The following is a 22,615-nucleotide window of genomic DNA, read 5'->3' as shown; positions in this document are numbered from 1 at the left end:
ATTCAATAGATGATAGAATGGTGGAAATTATGAATAAACACCGTATACAGTATAGAATGACAGCCAATGAAATTGTAGCAAAACATAAAATATATAATGTATATCGGCTAACACACGTAACCGTTTCAGAATACAAGATTAAATTTTACTTTATATAATAAATTATTATGTAAGGTGTGTTTATATTCTTAATAATAATTTTGTCCCATCGGTTACAGAGTCTACCTGTGTCAATTATTATTTTTCAAACTTACCCATTTTCATCGAAAATAAGTCACTTGTACCCATTAGTAGTGTTGCTAATGCCTGTATAATCCTATAGAAAAACATTGATATTGATATTTCAAAACGGTTAAATTCCAAAAAGCTGAATAAAAATGTATACTGATTTTTCAAAGTTAATGTAGCCTTTGGTAAAGCTACAAGGCGAATGATTGTTACAATGTATGGGATGATGATTACACAGAGAGTAAGGATATCAAAAACAGTCATCATCATCAAACAGGGTAATCAAGAAAACGATTGAATTGAATAAACAGCTCTACTCGTTCATCGAAAGTGTGTTTAAATCACTAGCAACATCAGCAGCACTAGCTCATCATCAGGCCTAAACTATTTCGGTCAATTTTTAATATCTTACACCGGGATCCCGAGGCCAAGTCTATCTATTAATCCGTTATCACTGTTTAAGCAATTCACCAAATTAGTTAATGTGTTCCTAATATACTAGGACACAAAAAAGGAAAACATTAATTATAGCAGGGAAGAGTTATTAACTTTTCAATACCTAAAGACTGAAAATGGTACAGTGCAATATGTCGATAATGCTCCACTTCTCCTCGTTACAAATAGAAAAGGAACATAACATATTATTTAGTGGAGAAAGTTTGGAGATTATACCTGGAACGGATCTCGATATTGTCGTAGAACCACTTTAAAATGCATCTTTTTTGGGAAGTTAGGCCTAATGATTAGATCGCTAAACATCACCAACGTTTGGTCGGTAGGCTTTACTGTATCAATATTTCAACCAAAATATATAGGTCAAATTATTAATACAGTAGAAAACAATTGGATATCCTACATTTCTAGTCTACTCCCTTTAAATGGTTGTCCGTGAGGTGGCCTTTAAAAACCATTTATGATTGTGAAAGCTAATCTTTAACAGGATTTGATATTCATCGTACAAGTAATTACTATATTTTCATCATGGTAAACATATTTGCTAGAACGACTAATGAAGAGAAAAACACAAGTTTTCTATTACACTTGTCATAAGCTAGTTGTACGGTAAGTCAGTTTGATCAGGCATGCATGACTTTAATATCAAATATTGTAATTATGTAAAAGAAGAAATTAGACTATTACATTTCAACCCTGAAAGCTTTTATGCCCCTTTTAGGCCTACAAATACAATCAACCCTCAAATGTTTTACGATTTAACCTTCACCTTTTTATTTAGCAATGTTACCCTCACAGTTTTAACAATGTAAATAGGGATTCAGAACTGGTTGATTTGTTATATAACGAAATTACTCTATTTATTTGTGACGAACTTTATTGGGCCATGCAGGCCTAGCTTAAATGTCAAGCGTGGAACAGGACATGCTTCCCCGGAAGATCTGTGCCGGTATACGCAATCTGGTATTGTTAAGCCAGCAGGTTGAATAATTTCACTCTCCCCTGTCTGGTTAAGTACGCAACAAACCCACTGTTTATTTTTTATAGATGATGAAAGCAAAATCTCTGTTTCAACGAATTCATATAACCCATCATAATAATTATTATAGATTTTAATATAAACTAAGATTGTATGTCTGTTGGTACTTACATGTGGCTCAACTTGAATACCTCCATTCAATCTGTTTTCACTGGAACCTGTATGCTAATTGACTCCATTCATTGCATACCAATCAAATAACTAACAATGCACTTTTGTGTATGCCTATATAGTCTAAATATTTGGTATAACATCTAAGTGTTTTTAAACGTAATTTTAAGAAATGTCATTTTATATCAATGTGAATATTATTTTTGAAAAACCAGTCAATGGTTATTTCTTATGTTATGCTTGTTGAAGTCGACGGACCGGCGGACGGACAGTCCTAACCGAATCCATCTGTCTTTCTTGTGCTGTGATTGAGCGTTTACGGAGTAAGTATGCAAAACAAACACGTAGTAAATAAAACAAAATCGTTCAGTGTATTTTCAACAATTTTTATTTAACAACAATAATAAATGAAGAGAAAATTCAAAGAATATTGTCTTTTTTAATCTAAAATACTTTTGATTTTCCTGAAGACAAAATGCTCTTTTCTTTAAAACGCTAAAAAAAATAATAATTTTTGCCTTTACATAACCAATTTTAACAAACATCTCATTGAAGTTGAGCAAGATAACAACAATTTATAAAAATTACGCAACGCAATGACGTATACCGCATCGTAACTTGACCAATCACGACGCGATAAACCATCCGTCCAATGGGATTCTTAATATTCTTTATCTACAATGATTATGGCATTATGTCCAGTGGAAGGTTATACACACAATACTTACCATATAAACTACAGTACTTTTTAAAATAATTTGCAGTTATTTTACATACATCTATTGCGTTTGTTGCATGCACCATAATATTATTTTCAATTGTCAAAAAATAATATGATTGATATCACAATCACAGTTCTTCTTCAGTCCAAAATTATAATAACAATGTTACAGTTTATATATTTTTAATTGCTTCTTAATTAGTTCAAATCCTAGTCGATTGAACAACCGTGTTAATTCATCGACATTTATGTAAGCTCGAAATCAATACCACATTGTAAGCATGTGGACACTGACAGTGATGTGAGCTCGAAATCGGTATCACACAACAAGCATGTGAACACTCACAGTTATGTGAGCTCTAAATCGGTACCACACAACAAGCATGTGAACACTCACAGTGATGTGAGCTCGAAATCTGTACCACACAACAAGCATGTGAACACTCACAGTGGTGTGAGCTCAAAATCTGTACCACACAACAAGCATGTGAACACTCACAGTGATGTGAGCTCGAAATCTGTACCACACAACAAGCATGTGAACACTCAATGTGGTGTGAGCTCGAAATCGGTACCACACAACAAGCATGTGAACACTCACATTGATGTGAGCTCGAAATCTGTACCACACAACAAGCATGTGAACACTCAATGTGGTGTGAGCTCGAAATCGGTATCACACAACAAGCATGTGAACACTCAATGTGATGTGAGCTCGAAATCGGTATCACACAACAAGCATGTGAACACAGACAGTGTTATAATAATATAATGCGAAACTCACACTGACGTAAGTTGGAAATGTGAAAGATGTGACCGCTAGTACGGTGGTATGGAAACACAGCTGAGCAATTACGCTCCAAGAAAGGTTCGTTAGAACACCATGTGAACACTAACTAACACCAATAAACCATTGACCTATACATTGATGAATAATTTACGTTTTCAAGTTTTCTGTTGAAAACACATTAAAAAAAACTCTTTCAGTTAATATTCAATTAATGTATTCTACGATAAATAAAGCCATAGTTGTATATACTTCATTGGGCTTGCAAAAAGTTTTTTTACACAAAATATTCTCTTTCATTAAAACTATTTATTGCGTTGTAAAAATGTTATTACCAGTAACCAATAGATATATTGAAAATACTAATTATATCAACACAAGTATGATTATTAACAAATACATATTCAATGTTAGTACATTGTAATGACAACAAAGCATGGAAAAATAAAAAAAAAAACAGTCTATGGAGATTTACGATTGTTTTACCTTAATGAATAACCAATTAATTAACAAGACGCTAAAAAGTCCAGAGGTTATATTTTTATTTACGCCTCTGTTTTTTTCATGCGGCGTGGCGAGATTATCTGAAACTAATCCAATTATCTTTATTATGTATAAATTACAATCAAATGAGTGATCTTTCACTATACGTCCCTCAAGGATTACACTATTGAAAAAGGCGTAGGTTGTATTTTTAGCGAGTTTGCTTTGTTTTAACGAATTGCCAGTTCTTTCCCGTTTTAAAAACTCGATTGGTCTACGATCTGGGCGGTGGTTCGACTCCATCAATTACCCTAATGACAATATCAGCAGTGTGAAGATGAGTTAAACGGCTGCTGTACTGATCAATAATGATAACTTAATTATTGAAGTAGGTACAGTATATACTTAATGACAACATTTGAGAGCTTTTGCTGTTTCGATCGACAGTATATACTTTAATACTGTACCAGCAATTCACATCTTGCTATACTTATCATCCACAGCACACTACTAATATGATTATGTTGAAAATTGCTGTTTTAAGGCAATTGTATTTAGGCTATTATCCAAACTTACTCTAGGCCTAATGTTAAATCCATGTGCCATCACTGCAATGTTGTGTATGAGCTGTAGCCGAGGTCTAAAGGTATATTATTCCACCACATAATGCTGACCATGTATTGGGGTATACATAAAGATTCGCTCGATTATCAAATGTCCTCAGTAAGTTGTGTAGGCAGGCATATCCCTTTGTACAATGATTAACATTAACAATTAGTTATAAATGTATATATTTCATGGCAACCTATTACATATCAATTCTAGTTACAACTCTTTAAAACAATTCATTAATTTACTAATGGTTTTACTGTTTGTTTACAGGGAAGTATATACTGTATTGCTTAATTATTCAGAAACTAACGTCTTCTTTTGTAGTATATTGATTATTAAAACTCATGTTTATCTAATTTATTTAGCAAATTTTTAATTATTATTAAAGTACTGTGTAAATGTGCGGTGTACAAAGCCTGGTCTACGCTAGCGTAAATTAGTAGGCCTATATTTTGGACAGGAAAATACATCCCAAAAGGAGTTATCGGCCCAGCCGATTTTTGTTTACATAGGCCTACAGGAAGAACGGGATATTTATTTCAACTGGTTATATAATCTAAATATTATATAATTTGTAAAAGCTACGATCTGTGCTAGTTTTCGAATTAAACGTAAACCTGTTCCCCTTTTGTTGGTTTTACATACCGGTAGTTTAATCATGATTCGAAACTGATTTAATATAATTAAAACTCTATATACTCGCATTCATATACAGGTAGCATCGCTGTACAATAAATATTAAATCATTTTATTTTAATATTTAGCAAGATTGTTTGGTAACACATTGTTTTTACTGCAGTTACTGCCTCATAAACTACCACATTGAAACTTACGTTGTAGTTGTACACAATGTAGTTACTGCAGCAACTGCAGAAAAATAAGTTATATATTTGGGTCTATCCAACGAATATAAAACATTGCTGATTATTTTAATTAATTCAATATTAAAATAACTTTAGAATTACAAAAAAAAGTGATATCAGAAGACGTTAAAATGATAATATCATCTTAAGTAGAAACATGGAAGTATGTTGCTAAATTTAACTTATTTATACAGGTTTATTGGAAAGGTATTTCAACTATGCCCGGAGAAAAATTATAATTGGTACTAAAGATAACTAACTGATCACTAATAATAATAATAAAAAAGATAGATAAACAAACAAATTGAAAAAGAACTAAAGGACTAAAGTTTTAGAGAATGGCCACTAAAAATGTTCAAATAATTTAATATTGCAGGTTACCGTACTAAGGACATAAGTCTTTGTAGGTACATTATTATATAGATACATAATTGTGCATAAGATATTGTTACTATCTATTACGTATGTACATATTAATACATGTTTAATACTATTCTGATAGATGTTCTGGGGTTTATCCCATGATGCCAGTCAATAGACTGTATTTTATTTTACACTATTGCCCCGACATGGACACTGACGTCATAGTACTCCAAATCTAACGAAAACATAATACGTATGTATAATACAAAACTATTACATTGCTAATCAATATATTATTTTAAACTAATATTTTTTTATGAAAACATCGAGCAATGAAATGGAGATTGGGTGATGGGTGCGTTCTTTCACCAGCAGCCGTTGATGGCAGTATAACAACTCAATCGCGTAGCAACGAGTAGCAACTTATATGAAGTCTTCTGAGCACTTTCTGCAAACTGCTAATTCAATTTAAACAAAATCAAACTTTGACAGTTGTATTTTGTTTTCAAACTATTGCAAAATATAACACAGAGCCACAAGAAACATTCAAATACAGACTTGCGATGAGACACACCACGATGCAACACGATGACAATTAAGGGCGCTTTAAATAATTTGCCCTGAATGTATGCTCCATTTAAAGTCACTTTCTTAAATACAGCTCGATGTTTTCCATCTGATGTCATAAGTCCTCCATGTTTTGTCGTTTCCTTATGAGTCGACCTCTGACCTTCTCCTTAATGACGTCAAAACAGAAATCGATCAATTGTACCATTGACAGTAAACTTGCCCCAACACATAATCCCATACTACCACCAATTTGAGCTGTGTAAATAAAATGATTACAATTTAAACATCAAGCTAAAACGTTTTCGTTTACCTCTTTTTATTATGATTTTAAAACAAATATATCAACGAGGAAGACAATCTTTGTTTTTAATAAAACGAAGCAGGTTTTGAAGCTCTGAAATAATTTTTTTTTAGATAATATAGCCCCTTGGATTTTTTAATTTAGATCAATAAATGAAAAAATTACATAAACAATTTATTTGTAATAAAGAAAATAAAAAGATATAATAATCACAAATACTTACATAAGAGAGTGAAAAAGTCAAGAGAAGGAACTTGCAGAACTCGTTGATAGCTGAGTTGGTTGTAATAAACACTGACTTTCATAATATTAGCTCTGGCGGAGAAAAAAAACTTATGGTGAGGTCTGTGCTGTTTGCGAAAACTTTTTTTATGAAAGAAATCAGTTAGAGGGCGCCCAGAGTCATATTATCATATCTTATTATGAATATAGGGGGCGCAATACAGGTAGAGCTTAGGTTAACCGGTTTTCTGCAAGATCTGATTTTTATTCGTATTTATAATTTAAATACTACAGCGCCATCTATATAGTTTACTTACTCGACATACGATTCGTTGTACTTTTCATCTTGGAAACGTTGCTTTAGATCATAACTCATAAAGCTAGGATTAAGTCTGGACGAGGACAACGTGAGTGGGTAGACTACCGAAGAACATGGTAGTCGGCAACTGCATTCAAAATCTGAATGTCCATAAGTGTAGTTATCTATTGAATAAATCAAAGATTAAAACAGTGAGGCAGGCTCTATAAACATCCCTGATAAAAGGAAATATTATAATCACATATGATAATGTAAACATGAGTTAATTCGATCAGAATAACCCCTGATTTGACATTTGACCCTGCAGATTAGAAATACCATACATTACAACTACAAAATTACAAATTCAGAAAAAAAAGATGTATTCCTGTTATATTCAAATCAACAGAGGGCGCAATTTCATTTCATTCAGAACAGATTAAACATACTGAGCCCACGTATAATTTGAATCCATCCTATGCATAATAGCTAATTTTTATTCTTGAAGGCGGCTCTACAACTTTCAGTATTAAACAATATCTTCCACAAAGATAAAAAAAGTTATATTTTCTAGCGAAATTTGTTTTATACAGTAGTGATATTAGACCAGAGGCGATCTATTTTTGTCCAAATCGATTTATAGACAGCGCTGTGATTACACCTTATACAGAGCCAATGGCTATGACCCTATAGACGAATTTACAGTAGTCTCTCAAGACCTCGTGAAAATATATCCCTCGAGGATATATCTTAGCAGACCATCTATGTATAGGTTTATGAACAAAAATTTATCAAAGGCTGAATTAGCTTGAACTAGTCCTACTATAATAGTTATATGTACCGGTATTCGAACTACAAATATTTGATTGAAGTTGATATTTTGAAAGACATTACATTTCGCAATAAAACCAGAGTCGAATTGTGGCCATCTAATATCTGCGTTATGCCACGCGGATTGGTCCAGCATTCATATAATGGTTTTATATTATTTATTATTACTGAGGCTGTGACAAATTCAAAGTTTGTCTACCTTAATCCACCTATGAGAACTCACCAAGTTCTTGAACAGCACATTCATATTTCTCTATAGAACACACTGCTGGTATTGAATTTCTACTTGGTTGTTCTACCAGCCTACAACCACACTTTTGACGAACTGCTTCTGTTTCGCATTCAATACGACACCCGGAATAACTAAAATGTTCGAAGTAGCCATATTCAGTTACCCCTAATGTGTGGCATGTTCCATATGGTTCTGGTAAAGCAATGACCTGTTTTTTTTTTAAGAAAAAAAATAATATGAGAATAATATACATTAATTAAAATTGCTAAAAACAAGACACTAGAGACCTACGTGCTAAAAAATCGAGAAGATCAGAATAAGCATTCATCTGAACCTGCCTTGAAAGTTGACCGTTCTTCTTAATGGAACACTATATTCCTGACTCACAATAATTGGAATAGAATAACGATATTTTGTTCAGTCGGCGGATCGAAAACCACGTGACTGTCTTCGTTACGTTGACAGGGATTCAAAATCGATATAATTATAATAATATATTACAATAATAATTAATATAATTAATATTAATTTACTATAGATTCTTTGGAAATATCTTTACCTCTTCTCTTGTGAAACCTATCTGTGTGTGCGTCCCCGGCTCTATAGTATCGCCTTGTTCATAAACATAAGGTGGTTCCGTTGCATTATGAAGTTGTACTTTCACTCCAACATCCGATGGCACTTGTTTACCCTCGCTTATTGGAGTGTACTTATCTGTGTGGACGTCTAAAGCAACGGTCAAACCGTCAGCTAGATGAAAAACAATATAGACAAAGTATTATTTGGTACTATTTTGTTCAATTATGTTTATTTATACTTATGTATTTTATATACTGACATAATATTGGCTTAATACTTCGATTAGTCTGTATCGACAATGGAAACGTCCAATATAATTTAAAAAGGCTATTAATTATCCAATGCCCGCTTTATACGGTTACTTCTTCAGATTGCCTACGCCTTTATGCACTTTAAATCCTTGCACTGAACATTTTTTCTAGGACTGATAGATCAATTGCTTATCATCTATCAAAATTGCAGGCCTACACATAATTTAGTAATACTTGATTACATTTTTAAACAGTTAACAACACTTTTTCGTTTTTCTCTATTAAGCTCTGTCTACACTATAAAACTTTATGTGACAAACAAATGTGATGTGCCTATATATAGATATGATGATGTCATATCACTACCATATTTGGGCATCCCACTACCATATTTAGGCACATCACACCTTTTTTGTCAAACTAGACAGTTGACAGAGTTTTATAATATTCTAGGAATGAACAGAAATTGCTTACCCGCGCCTGCTCTCTTGGAATACTTTAATGCCGAATCGTTTCTGTATTTATTAAAAGTATAGCAATTCCCCAGATGGGTGAACACATGATCAAAATCTTCTCTTCCACATTTTTCTCCGTGAAATTCACACTAAAATAGAGAATAAGAAAGTGATTGATCATTGCATAACACTTAACGACCCAATCATGTACTTAATTGCTTGTTAATCATATCATATTGAAATGAAGAAAACATAATCATGCATCAAAAAGGGAGAATGTTTTCCACATTAAAAGACATTTTAAGAATTTAGAAGAAATTGTTTATGTGACAAACGTATAATTTTGAATAGGCCCTATTCTGCTTGACATTCAGATATTCTTATATCCACTTCTGAAACATTAATTTATTCATATCCACAAAAGTGAGATATGTTTTTTCAACACCACTGAACTTGCAATGATCTAATAACTGCAGGAGTATTATCTTTAAGTATTTCCTATAATTCCAAACTACACTCTTCTTTTTAATAAACAGATGAGTTCTCAATCGTCTTAGGGAGTGCATACAGGCAGTCCATAAAACAAGTAAGTTGAGTAGAACTAGCCTATGTGTGAAAGCTAAAACAACTCACAGTCAAATTAATTGAAACTATCTAGCTTGAAAACAACCGTGAAACATTCTTAAACAAAGGCAAATAATTTAAATTTATTGACAAAAAGAGAGATCGACCATCATAGAACATTATTAAACATTTGTTGATTTGTTTAAAATGTCCATATACTGAAAAATTGTCATTTATTTAAAAAGTCATGCTGATTACACACTTTGGAACTTATTTGCGGCTTAATAAGTTTCTGTCGTGTGTGCCATAATTACGTTATCCGCGTATTGCAATTTTACATAACTACGACGCAAACATTAATATGTGCCTGAGGTTGATTGAGAGTGCAATCAGATTTTCCAAAATAATTCCAAATTCTGATTCAATTTTAAATATAATTACACCAAGAGATGTTACGATTGTAACGGTCCTTAACTTGCCCAGAGCGGTACCCAAAAGAAATCAGTCTTTAACGGTTTTTGACAAGTTATAACTGGGTGAGAGATGAGTGGAGGCTTCTAATATGGCACACAGCAAATGCTATTGACTTTGCATGCACTCAATTATTCAATGCTTTTAGATTATCTGACGTTATACATTTAAAACATATACTCAGGCAAAAGAAATTCAAATAATACATGATTTGATTGATGATACTATCTGATTTACCCATCAACAGCCCACAAATGTTACCAAACTCGGAGGGAAAATTGCAAAACGGAGATTGATAAAGACATAAATAATGCAGATATCTCACGTGGAGGCATTTTAATTCTTATGTTCAGCCAACACGTCTGTCTATAGTTCAAGGAATCACAAAACCCTCGTAACGTGTTTCTTCTCCATACACACCTTTCAACTGTCCACATCCAGAAAATTCTAATCTAGTCTAGTGAACAAGAAAACAAGGCTATATACATGGCTGCAGTCGCGTGCTCAAGTTAGTGTTTACTGGCCAACCGACCGACCAACCGACCGACAAAGTGAGCTGTCGACTAAAAACAGGTTGAAAACAGGCTGCGCTTGTGTTCATGATTTATCTTCATGGTACACACAAACATTTACTCATCAAGCATAATTCTGCACTTAACAAGTCGTAAAAATATAAAACAAAATAAACAATTGTAAATAAAATATATAAATATAATATAAATAAATATATCTAATCAATTTAATGAAAACTGCTACATTAAGAAGATAAGAAATGATTGCAACGAGCCAAACACAGTAACTTGAGATGAACTAAAATATCATTAGAAGTGAGAATTGATTGCATCTTCATAATATTTTGGATTGAAAACTGTGAAAAACATCACCAAGTACTGTTTGATAACAATCAGGTAGCGGTTCATTGCAGATGAATTCAGAATTCTAGTTTCGGATCATTAGAAAGACGCAATCACACGTGACGAGGAGTCTCCATTACTAATTTGCATATTCAGTTGAAGTATGAATATCGTTTTGATATTGAAATCATACAATGTCAGTTTAACATCGACCAGTTTCAAAGATTGTTATTTCTCAGTGTCACCACCACCATATACTAAACACATTTCTGTGAAATATGTAATACGGATATTATCCTAATAATAGCAATCGAATTTGCATATTTTCGTTTTTTATCCCTACTTTATTTTTTATTTATTTTTTTCTTTTATTTCATATGCAACCGAATAACTCGCCAAACAAGATGGATAAACTATAGTTTATAATTAATCGTGCTTATAAAAGTCTCATTTTAGGCTAAAGGAGTGGAGTAGACAGTGCCATAAGTTATTGGCAGAATCGAACACCGGACCTTGGAATTGGAAGGCAAGCTACAGCCCCACTACAGTTGGATATACTTTGTATATATTACTCTTCCCACCCAAAAAAAAAACTGGCATGTACCGTACATTCCCAACATTTCACATTTCAAATTACAGTATACAAAATACGAAACGTGCATTAATCTAAAAGTGCATACGAATGATATTAATAATAATAGGTATTTTAATGAGTTAACACGTTAAGCAATCATACATTATATTACTACATAAATTGATGTTTGGAAATTGAAATGTATAATAATTTAACACTCTTCTGATAATCATAGGATGAGTAACGAAGGTAAAGTAAAGAATGGCTAGAAAACAGTGGATTAAATTAATAAATACATATAGATTCAACTCTATTATATATATAAAAACATTAGGCATAGAACAGTAATTCTAAACCGCCCGGTGATATACTGAAATTTAATTAATTTGAAATGATAAGATGAGGTTCGAACCCGGACCTTCTACTTGATATTCAGATGTCCTAACCATTAGACCACTAGGGCTTTCATGGTATGACCGATTTGATAGCGACTCTTTTTAACATTCTCGGGTAGTACGACGGAACAGCACCAGTCCCTCACGCACACCAGAGATCAAATTGATACGCCCTCACTATCATCATTTTTATTCATATTATATTGAATACAAAATATATTACTACGAGTTAAGATCTTAAATATATACCTATAAATGGTCAATATAATTTTTAAAAACAAAACACAAAACTATGTGCGTAACAAATACACATTTTAGTTTGAACAAAAATTGAATTGATCATGTTAAAATGTATTAAATTTCATGTGACATTCGATACAATTGCGCGTAATTTCACGTCATCAGCAAACCATTATTCAAATGATGCCTTCCTTAGTTTCAATCGTTTTTATTTCTCTCAGAAATACATTTATTGCGAAGAAAGCAATAAGCTAAACTGACCATTAAATTGTGTGAAAGCTAAAGCGCTCATTTTCTGTTATTTTTATTGATCGTTTGGTATTATCATTGATAATATTAAAGTTGACTATAAGGAAATATGATAATGACCAGGTTATTAAATGGAAAGAAATCATGTGTTTGGAACGTTGTTGCATGTATTAGGGGGCGGTACTAATTTTCAAGGCCTAGATAATATAACCATGAAGAAATAAGTTGATTTCTTTCTCCATGATATTACTAACCTAACTTCTATTTGAAATTCATTCAAATCTAAATAAAGAAAATGTTTATGCTAAATTGATTATATATCTAAATACATAATCATGAAAACGTCATATGACTTTTCTTTGTATACTGTATTGAGAGACACCAATTGATGTTTGAGGTGTACCCAACACTGTGGAATACTCCAGCAATGATATTCAATCCAATAAAATGATCGATTTACAATCAATCAGGAGGATTGAAACGACCAAGAGGAATCGAATAGGTAAAATGAAATCAATGGTGGTGATGACGAAGAATGTTATTATGATTATGATGATGAATCGATGACGTAGCTAAATGATTTCTGATAACAAAAACAATATTTTTGCTAATTCTGCTGAATAAAATTCAGAAAAATCAAACAATACAATTATCCCAAATCAAAATCTATCTCTGTGGAGATTTTGGATGGTCAGTTTTGGCGAGATTCGGATAGGGAATTTAATAAAACATACGGTAACATTCTAGTACTTTGTCTCTTTAGTTCCAAACGTTATATTAAATATTAAAGAATAAATCAGAAAAAGTTTCTTATTTTAAATGATTTGAATACGGTAATTCTATCTTTCAGAATCTTGAAACGCGTTTCTAATACAATGTGTAGGCAGCAAATCTTGAAACGCGTTTTCATTCGTTTACAACGAGTTTTGAAACGGGTTGTTATACGATACGTTTAAAAAATGAACATGTAACAATGACATAGTAGCCGAAACACTTACATAGAGTAATAAATCATCAATCTGGAAGCTTGTATTTCGAATGAACTCTGTCATATTGAACCATTCTTCCTTATCACCATCCTCATTTCTACGAAGGTTCTCCCAGTCTGTAATATTAGCCACCTTGTCTTGAAACCACGCAGGATACAGCTCAGCTTGTTTGAGAGTAAAATTTGAATCAAGTATACCTGCAAAATATAAGATAATTATCAATGTTGTTTACATTCACCATTTATCAAATTAATACCAAGACTGTTAAAGTATGCTGTACCCTATTAAGAATTGTACACACTATTCACCTTTTTGTATAGTTAAGAATGTCTATGGTGTTTCAATGTTTAATAAACCCCATAAACAGTACAAACATTAAAGTGAAACAAATTCTACATCTTCTGTTCATTAGCATAATATGTCATTACATCATCTTTGAGCTTAACTGTTGCTTCTAATTGATCCAGGTACCGTTGATTAACGATGTCTCAAGGTAATACAATGATGAATAATGGTTGTCAAATGAAAAATCTCCAATGGTTTTACGATGTCAAAGGTCAGATAAGCTGTTTTCTTTAGGGAACTAATTGGTATAGTCATGAAAAAAATCTGGTCAATCTCTTCACTGGACGTTTAGTTTCTGGGGAAAATTGGTGAACTCAATTGAATTGTGATCTTGAATATACAACTTAACATGTTTCCACAGGTAAGCTACCTTTGTTAAATGAAACTTTTATTAATATTAATTATTAATTACTAGAACTTGATTGATAGACGTATTAATAGCCCATATTATACTATATGTTATTAATAGCTTTCTTATACATTTTGTTATACTTTGTATGTGATGAACTCACATTAGAATAGATTAATACATTAGGACAACCATGAGATTTTAAGAACAATGACCAAATCTTGTAGATAATTGTGCCTTTTTTTGCGTATTTTAACTCATTTAGCGCATAATCTTAACGCTAATCAAATGTTCCTAATTTTAAAGAATTTTTTTCAAAATGTCAGATTTCAAAAAATATGATAACTGAAGAAACTAAATTTTAAACAAAGTGTCATCCTTAGTTAATTAAAATAAAATAATAATTAATTCATAATGCATGTGAGTATGAAGAAAATACAATGAATTGTAGTATAACACGGTGAACATTAATGTATAACTGCATATAAATGGACTGTGTGCTTACCACACTAGTTACCATTTACCAACCTTGAACTTTTGGCTATTAATTACTATAGGCTCTGCTTATACATTAGAACTATCCTGTTGCTATGCCAAGAAGTAGATAGGAATTTCAGTATAGGTAAAAGAATGATATACTAATCTTATGTACTATGTAGTATAACATTAATTGTAGTGATTAGATTGTTAATGTATAAAGTTGTTTGGTCAATAAAGAGTCAGATCTTGAATATGCAACATAACATGTTCCACAGAGTTTGATTTTTTACCTGTAAAGTGTAACATTAATATAATAACAAGAAATATTTCTTACAAAAAAACGCCGCTCGACTTTTTAATAATTGTTTTTTCTTCAGATATAATGATTTGTTACTATATCAATTATTTTTGTTTAACAATCAGTAGTAACAGTTGTGTGTTAATATAGTCTGGCCTACTGTACAGAGCAAAAATATAATCATATGCTAAGCTACAGTATTATGTACATATTCCAGGGCATTAAATAAAACAAGAGTTTTTATTTAACCTCAAAGAATGTCAATACATTATTCCCAGACTTATTTTTGGTCGAGCGGCATTGACCTATTAATTAGTCGGGTTTACACAATTCCAAAACTGTCAGCCGTAGATAGCTTTCGCGTTGAAAAAAATCTTGAATTGTTAGTCTGGTTACTTCTAGTTTCGACCTAGGTACCACACTGTATTCTCATTAAGGCAATGCATTGGCTGGCTTTGTTGTATACTCTATACTGTACTGTACAGGGATTAGTACTGCAGTAGCATTCACTGAGAAAGGTCAACAAGTTGTTATACTCGTTTTGATTGCAAGTTTCAATTCTTGTTGAGAATCACAGTGTGTGAGTACATGCTAATTTATTATTATTTTACCTGTTAATTAGGACATTATACTATTTAATCGGGTTACTATTATTTTGTATAGTACTAGCTGTACATCAATTACAGTCTATAGTTGAGAATGATGTTTTGTTAATTAATTTCCAGTCTTAATGCATAGAGAGGCATAATTGATGCATATACATTTGTTGACATTTTATAACAATTAAAAAGTACAGTATATCGCTATTAAAGATATAAAATTAATTTAGAATAGTGTATAGCAGTTATCATTTAGAATAGCATATGTTTACCTTTTCGCATACGGATGAAATGAATCACGTTTTTGGGGCACTGTTGGGAAAGTGACTTGAATGAAATACAAAGCAATCATGAAAATAAACAACATGATGAGTTTATTACACAAAATTGAATTACAGTACAACAATAAGGAATTCTCACTGCCAAAACAAGAGAGTTGACATTTTAGGCGTATGCGTTTCCGACAGTCAGCAGCATATTCACTGTTTTTATTTGAAGTTTCGAATTACAGTTTACTGTCTGTGCTGCCATATTTGAAATATAAAGCAATTAACCACTAGGAATGTTATTTCCAAACCGGGAGTACCCTCATAGCCATGGTTGAGGAACCTGTGCATATCAATTTAGATATTATAAAAATATAAATAATTGATTTATATAATATCTTTGGATAGTATAGCACGTTAAGATATGCCTCGCACTTTTTGGAAATGGTCAGCTTGCCTCGCTGCCTCGCACTTTGTCAGCAAGTATAGGACTGTATGAGTTATATGACTAACCCACATTCATATAATTGTAGGTACAGCCGAACATGCATATTACCATGGCAACTTGACCTCTTTAGACAAATGACCCCTTGCTTTAGATGATTAGCATAGGAATATTAGCCAGAAACAGCACCTCACAATGATAAAGAATCCACACCTATTATACGGAATGATTATACAATATTTAAAGGTATTTTGAAAACGTTGAATTTCATTTATACCTCCAAATTCATGGCACAGTGATGGGCACAAAAATGGCGCCATCTTTTGCAAATTTATTTATGGGACACTTTGAGGCCAATTTTCTGTCCCGCAAACCTAATAAGCTACTTGTTTGGTTTAGATACATTGACGATATCTTCATGATTTGGACCCACGGTGAAGATAATCTGTACTCTTCCAAATATTAATTTAGCCCACCCAACTTTCAAATTTACAGGTACTAAATCCACTAGTAGCGTTGACTTTTTGGACACTATAGTGATCATAGAAAATGGTACAGTCAACCGAACTATTCCATAAACCTACGGATACAAATATGTACCTGCTCCCTGACACTGTACTAAAAACATATGGTACAGTCAAGCATTACGTATCCGACGTATCTGTTCTTCAGATTTAGATTTTCAGAATCGTACACACGAACTAACCAGACATCTCTGGAATAGAAATTACAAGAAGGAATACACCGAAACTGCTATAAAGAAAGGAAAAGATATTCTTCGAATTCAGATACTGACGTACAAACCACGTCAGCCAAATTCGACCAGAGTGCCATTTGTCACAACCTATCACTCTAGGTTGACTCCATTACGGGCTATTCCCATTCGACAGTCCACCAGAACGTCTCAGGACTGTTTTTCCGGAACCATCCATTATTGCATTTCGTAGACCTTCCAACCTTCGTGATATATTAGTCAGATCCAAATTTAAGAGTGAAATTAACTCTCATGACAGCCAAAATTTGGGCAGTCACCTTTGCGGTAAATCTTGCAAAACTTGAGAGTGTTAAACGCCGAGAGTGTTAAAACTTAAAGAGTCGCTATCCAATCGAGTTTAAACAATACTATAAAAGCTCCAATGGTCTAATGGTTAGTACATCTGCATATCAAGCAGAAGGTTCCGGGTTCGAATCTCGGTTGGGGCGGCTTTTTCTCACAGTGATTTCCTCATCTTATCGTTTCAAATTAATTAATAACATTTCAGTATATCACCGGGCGATTTAGAATTTGTTCTATGTCTGTTGTGTTTAACATAATAAAAGCAGGGAGTTGTGATAAAAGTATCTCTTCAGAGATCCCGCTTCGTAAATAAAATACTGAAAGATGAGGGCGTATCAATTTGATCTTTGATGAGCGTGCGTAAAATGGAGGTTGGGGCGGCTTTTTCTCATCCTACAGATTTCATCATTGTTTCAAATTAATTAATACAATGTCAGTATATCGCATAGGCATAGAACATTAATTCTAAACCGCCCGGTGATATACTGACATTTAATTAATTAATTTGAAACGATATATATAAATATATATATATATTTTAGAATTAATGTTCTTTGCCTGATTTGTTTATATATATATATATATATATTGATAATTAATATATTTATGTTTTATATTATTAATATTATTAATTCTGTAAAGTAGGATTTTCCAGCTAGTAAATTGTGAATACTATAATATTCCTTTTGTCATTTTCAGGTAAACAAAACTTGAATTGTTTCTATCCAAATCTATTCTTATTCGTTCAGCTGCTGCTGTATAATAATACATCAGGTAGCTAGCCAGAACTAAGGGAAGATATTTATTTCTGAATATTGTACTGTATACAACCTCTTTTCTTTTGGTGGAAGTTCAACGAAATCATGAAGTATAAATGTGAACATTGTGGTGAAAAATTTGACTTCGCTGACTTGAAGATACATTTAGGTATACATAATATATGCAGTAAAAAAATTAAATGTGAACATTGTAGAGAGATATTTTCCGAAGAAGATGATTTTGAGCTACATAACCAAACACACAGCAATGGGTTACTGTTACAAGAAGGCAGAGAAGAATACCAGTGTGGACATTGTGCAAAGGAATTCCATTGCAAGGACATTTTGGAAAAACATTTAAATACACACGTCACTAAACATATGCCTACTGAACAAGCATGTGGACATTGTGGAAAGATATATGGTCGAGGTAGCAATTTGAAAAGTCATTTAAGAATACACACAGGAGAGAAAACACATGAATGTGAACATTGTGAGAAGAAATTTACTCACAGTAGTACTCTGAACACACATTTGAGAATACACTCAGGAGAGAAAACACAACATGAATGTGAACATTGTGGGAAGAAATTTACTCGCAGTAGTTCTCTGTACACCCATTTGAAAATACACACAGGAAAAAAACAATTTGAATGTGAACATTGTGGGAAGAAATTCAACCAGATTGGAAATTTGAAAATACATTTAAGAATACACACAGGAGAGAAACCATATGAATGTAAGCATTGTGGGAAGAAATTTACTCACAGTAGTACTCTGAACACACATTTAAGAATACACACAGGAGAGAAACCATATGAATGTGAACATTGTGGGAAGAAATTTAGCCATGGTAGCCATTTAAAAAGACATTTAAGAATACACTCAGGAAAGAAAATACAACATGAATGTGAACATTGTGGGAAGATATTTATTCGAAGTAGTTCTCTAAACACACATTTAAGAAAACACTCAGGAGAGAAACCATTTGAATGTGAACATTGTGGGAAGAAATTTACTGACAGTAGTGCTCTGAACACACATTTGAGAATACACACAGGAGAGAAACCATATGAATGTGAACATTGTGGGAAGAAATTTAACCAGATTGGAAATTTTAAAACACATTTAAGAATACACACAGGAGAGAAACCACAACATGAATGTGAACATTGTGGGAAGAAATTTACTGGAAGTAGTTCTCTGAACACACATTTAAGAATACACACAGGAGAGAAAACACATGAATGTGAACATTGTGGGAAGAAATTTACTCACAGTAGTACTCTGAACACACATTTAAGAATACACTCAGGAGAGAAACTCCATGAATGTGAACATTGTGGGAAGAAATTTACTCACAGTAGTTCTCTGAACACACATTTGAGAATACACACAGGAGAGAAAACACATGAATGTGAACATTGTGGGAAGAAATTTACTCACAGTAGTACTCTGAACACACATTTAAGAATACACTCAGGAGAGAAACTCCATGAATGTGAACATTGTGGGAAGAAATTTACTCACAGTAGTTCTCTGAACACACATTTGAGAATACACACAGGAGAGAAACCATATGAATGTGAACATTGTGGGAAGAAATTTAGCCAAGGTAGCCATTTGAAAAGACATTTAAGCATACACTCAGGAAAGAAAACACAACATGAATGTGAACATTGTGGGAAGATATTTATTCGAAGTAGTTCTCTAAACACACATTTGAGAATACACTCAGGAGAGAAACCATTTGAATGTGAACATTGTGGGAAGAAATTTATTGGAAGTAGTGCTCTGAACACACATTTGAGAATACACACAGGAGAGAAACCATATGAATGTGAACATTGTGGGAAGAAATTTAACCAGATTGGGAATTTTAAAACACATTTAAGAATACACACAGGAGAGAAACCATATGAATGTGAACATTGTGGGAAGAAATTTACTCGCAGTAATACTTTAAGCAGACACCTGAAAATACACACAGGAGAGAAACCATTTAAATGTGAATATTGTGGGAAGAAATTTAGCCGAGGTAGCCATTTGAAAAGACATTTAAGAATACACTCAGGAAAGAAAACACAACATGAATGTGAACATTGTGGGAAGATATTTATTCGAAGTAGTTCTCTAAACACACATTTAAGAATACACTCAGATAGAACATAAACCCAGTCAAAGGTTAAAATGTGGCGACCAAATTCAAGAGGTTGAAATTACGCCCTCTCTAGTTTCAAAATAGAATTTTTTCATAAGGGTTATAAACGATAAATTTACGTTACTCTTTACTTTAACACGATGTGTACTATTAAATATTGTAACGTAATTTCTGCTTTTATTTATAAGGCACATGTATTTACTTAATTTTCTTTAGCAGTACAGATCTTTCATTTCCTTCTGAAAATGATGTTAGATAATAGGTCTTTTGTTACTTAAAGATATATTGTCCCCCTAAAAAAATATTTTTTTAAATTTTTTTTTTGAATATGTTATTTTAATGTCACATAATAGTTATTCACTCTCACAAAAAATTGGGTCTGACAAAAAATGTATTTACCTAAGAAAAATGTAATTTAAAGTAAAAAATTGTCAAATTGTCTGGAAGACAATGAGTTTTTGGGTAATTTAACTGTTTATTTTGTCTTTTTATAGGTGAAATAATTTTTTCCCCGTTTTTTTTTCTTATGGAAGTGAACAACTTCATTAAAACTGCAAAATGGCCTATTCAAATTTCGATTTTAAAAATCTTTATTTTTCATGATTTTGGGGGACAATACATCTTTAAACTTTGACCCTTGATTTACGTTATATAATTAGTTGCATTTTAGAATTTCTTCATTGGACTTGATAATGACCCCATGATGGAGTAAAAACGTCTTTCACGGTTCTTTATTTTCCTATTATGTATTTACAATAAACATACCCTTATTCGTATTCATTATACCCTGCTTATTTGGACAATTAGTCTACAACAGACAGACTATACTATCTAATATGTCTGTCAGGCGCAGAAATATCATAGACTCTCTTTTGGGTGTCTAGAAAACTAAGATCTAAGATATCTTAGTTTTCTAGATCCGATGATGAGTGTCTAGAAAACTAAGATCTTGAAAACTAAGACCTAAGATATCTTAGTTTTCTAGATCTAGAAAACTAAGATACCTTAGGTCTTAGTTTTCTAGATCCGATGATGGGTGTCTAGAAAACTAAGGTTCAGAAAACTAAGACCTAAGATATCTTAGTTTTCTAGATCTAGAAAACTAAGATTTTTTTTAATGGTGGGTTGTACCATTATATCAAGGGTAATTTATTTTAGTGACGTTTTTAATGGTTAGAATTATACTATTCTATTACCACTAAAGGGGTTTATTTCTATGATGTGATGAGGGTTTTAGTAAACAATTTTAATATTCATACACACAAGTACAACATTTGAAATATGTTTCTAACAAAGGTAATACACTGGAGATGGTTTCTTTTCTGTTTATTTCCAAAAGGTCTTTGAGCTTTAGACTCGGTTGTGCAAGATTAACGACTCTCTTTAAGGTAAATTGTTAGAAACTTTAATGGTTCAGATAAATGGTAATAATCTCATGTTTAATAGTGCATAGACCTTACAATAATGGTCTATAACTTCGAGTGTGAATAACACATTCTACAACAACATAAACTCATTGCTTGAAGCAATTCGTCTGAAAACAGATCTTGAATAATTGCTTACATCAGTGGTACACATATATTTCTTAACTTTAGTTAAGTTTCAATTGCGTTTATATCACATGACTTGAGTTTTGCATATTGTTTTCAGACGAGAAAGATGATTAATAATATAGATTTAAATAATATATAGACCATGTATAGTTTGTGGCAATGCATATTTTGCCATTTACCAATATCAAAACGATGATTGATTTCATTAACTTGTTAGTCCTGCATGACTTATAATATTTCTTCACTTGTCTTGAATTTAAATCAAACTAAAATTAGTCTTTATTTTCTTCAGCTTCATTGGGTATAAAACGGTTTCTCTTACTTATTTGGATACCTGACATGTCTGTATTTTCCTAAAATGATTTTGAATACCTTGAACAAACACTACTCACACTCACATGCCAGCCTATAAGGATAATATTTATACTATTTGCAAGAAAATATGTATCATTGAATTGGATTCATTACACACGACAATGAAACCGGCACGTAAAACTTGAAGTTGAATAAAGGACACATCCATTTTTTCACAACATTATCAATTCTTTGAGTGTATACTCTGTCCATGC

General features: G+C 32.4%; 3 protein-coding genes across 3 annotated transcripts in view; 1 reads left to right on the top strand and 2 right to left on the bottom strand.

Moving 5' to 3' along the window:
* The window catches only part of LOC144839491 (homeobox protein MOX-2-like), a 68,329-nt gene extending 66,429 nt beyond the window's left edge, over window positions 1–1,900 (bottom strand). The window contains exons 1-2 of the mRNA XM_078694883.1: window positions 1,832–1,900; window positions 255–316 (exon numbers count right to left, since the gene is read on the bottom strand). The gene's annotated coding sequence lies outside the window, so the exon portion shown is untranslated. The remainder of the gene's footprint in view (window positions 1–254; window positions 317–1,831) is intronic.
* Window positions 1,901–2,196: 296 nt separating this feature from the next.
* The window catches only part of LOC144839272 (acid-sensing ion channel 2-like), a 42,618-nt gene continuing 22,199 nt past the window's right edge, over window positions 2,197–22,615 (bottom strand). The window contains exons 3-9 of the mRNA XM_078694591.1: window positions 13,745–13,932; window positions 9,419–9,548; window positions 8,674–8,864; window positions 8,106–8,322; window positions 7,071–7,236; window positions 6,755–6,846; window positions 2,197–6,485 (exon numbers count right to left, since the gene is read on the bottom strand). Coding sequence (XP_078550717.1) covers window positions 6,343–6,485; window positions 6,755–6,846; window positions 7,071–7,236; window positions 8,106–8,322; window positions 8,674–8,864; window positions 9,419–9,548; window positions 13,745–13,932 — 1,127 coding nt within the window. The 3' untranslated portion in view covers window positions 2,197–6,342. The remainder of the gene's footprint in view (window positions 6,486–6,754; window positions 6,847–7,070; window positions 7,237–8,105; window positions 8,323–8,673; window positions 8,865–9,418; window positions 9,549–13,744; window positions 13,933–22,615) is intronic.
* LOC144851757 (uncharacterized) lies at window positions 18,438–20,504 on the top strand. The gene is made up of 2 exons (XM_078709360.1): window positions 18,438–19,149; window positions 19,237–20,504. Exons 1-2 carry the CDS (start codon window positions 18,438–18,440, stop codon window positions 20,502–20,504), a joined length of 1,980 nt encoding a protein of 659 aa, XP_078565486.1.

This window comes from Antedon bifida, chromosome 1 (genome assembly GCF_963402885.1).
Source record: "Antedon bifida chromosome 1, ecAntBifi1.1, whole genome shotgun sequence".
Lineage (NCBI taxonomy): Eukaryota > Metazoa > Echinodermata > Crinoidea > Comatulida > Antedonidae > Antedon > Antedon bifida.
Note: the sequence above shows the minus strand (reverse complement) of the source record. Positions and strands in the feature narration are given on the sequence as shown.

Coding starts and splice junctions, on each gene's coding strand:
- LOC144851757 (XM_078709360.1), top strand. CDS start 18,438: ATGAAGTATAAATGTGAACATTGTGGTGAAAAATTTGACTTCGCTGAC. Junction 19,150..19,236: donor ACACACAGGAGAGAAACCAT/ATGAATGTGAAC, acceptor AGAAAATACAAC/ATGAATGTGAACATTGTGGG.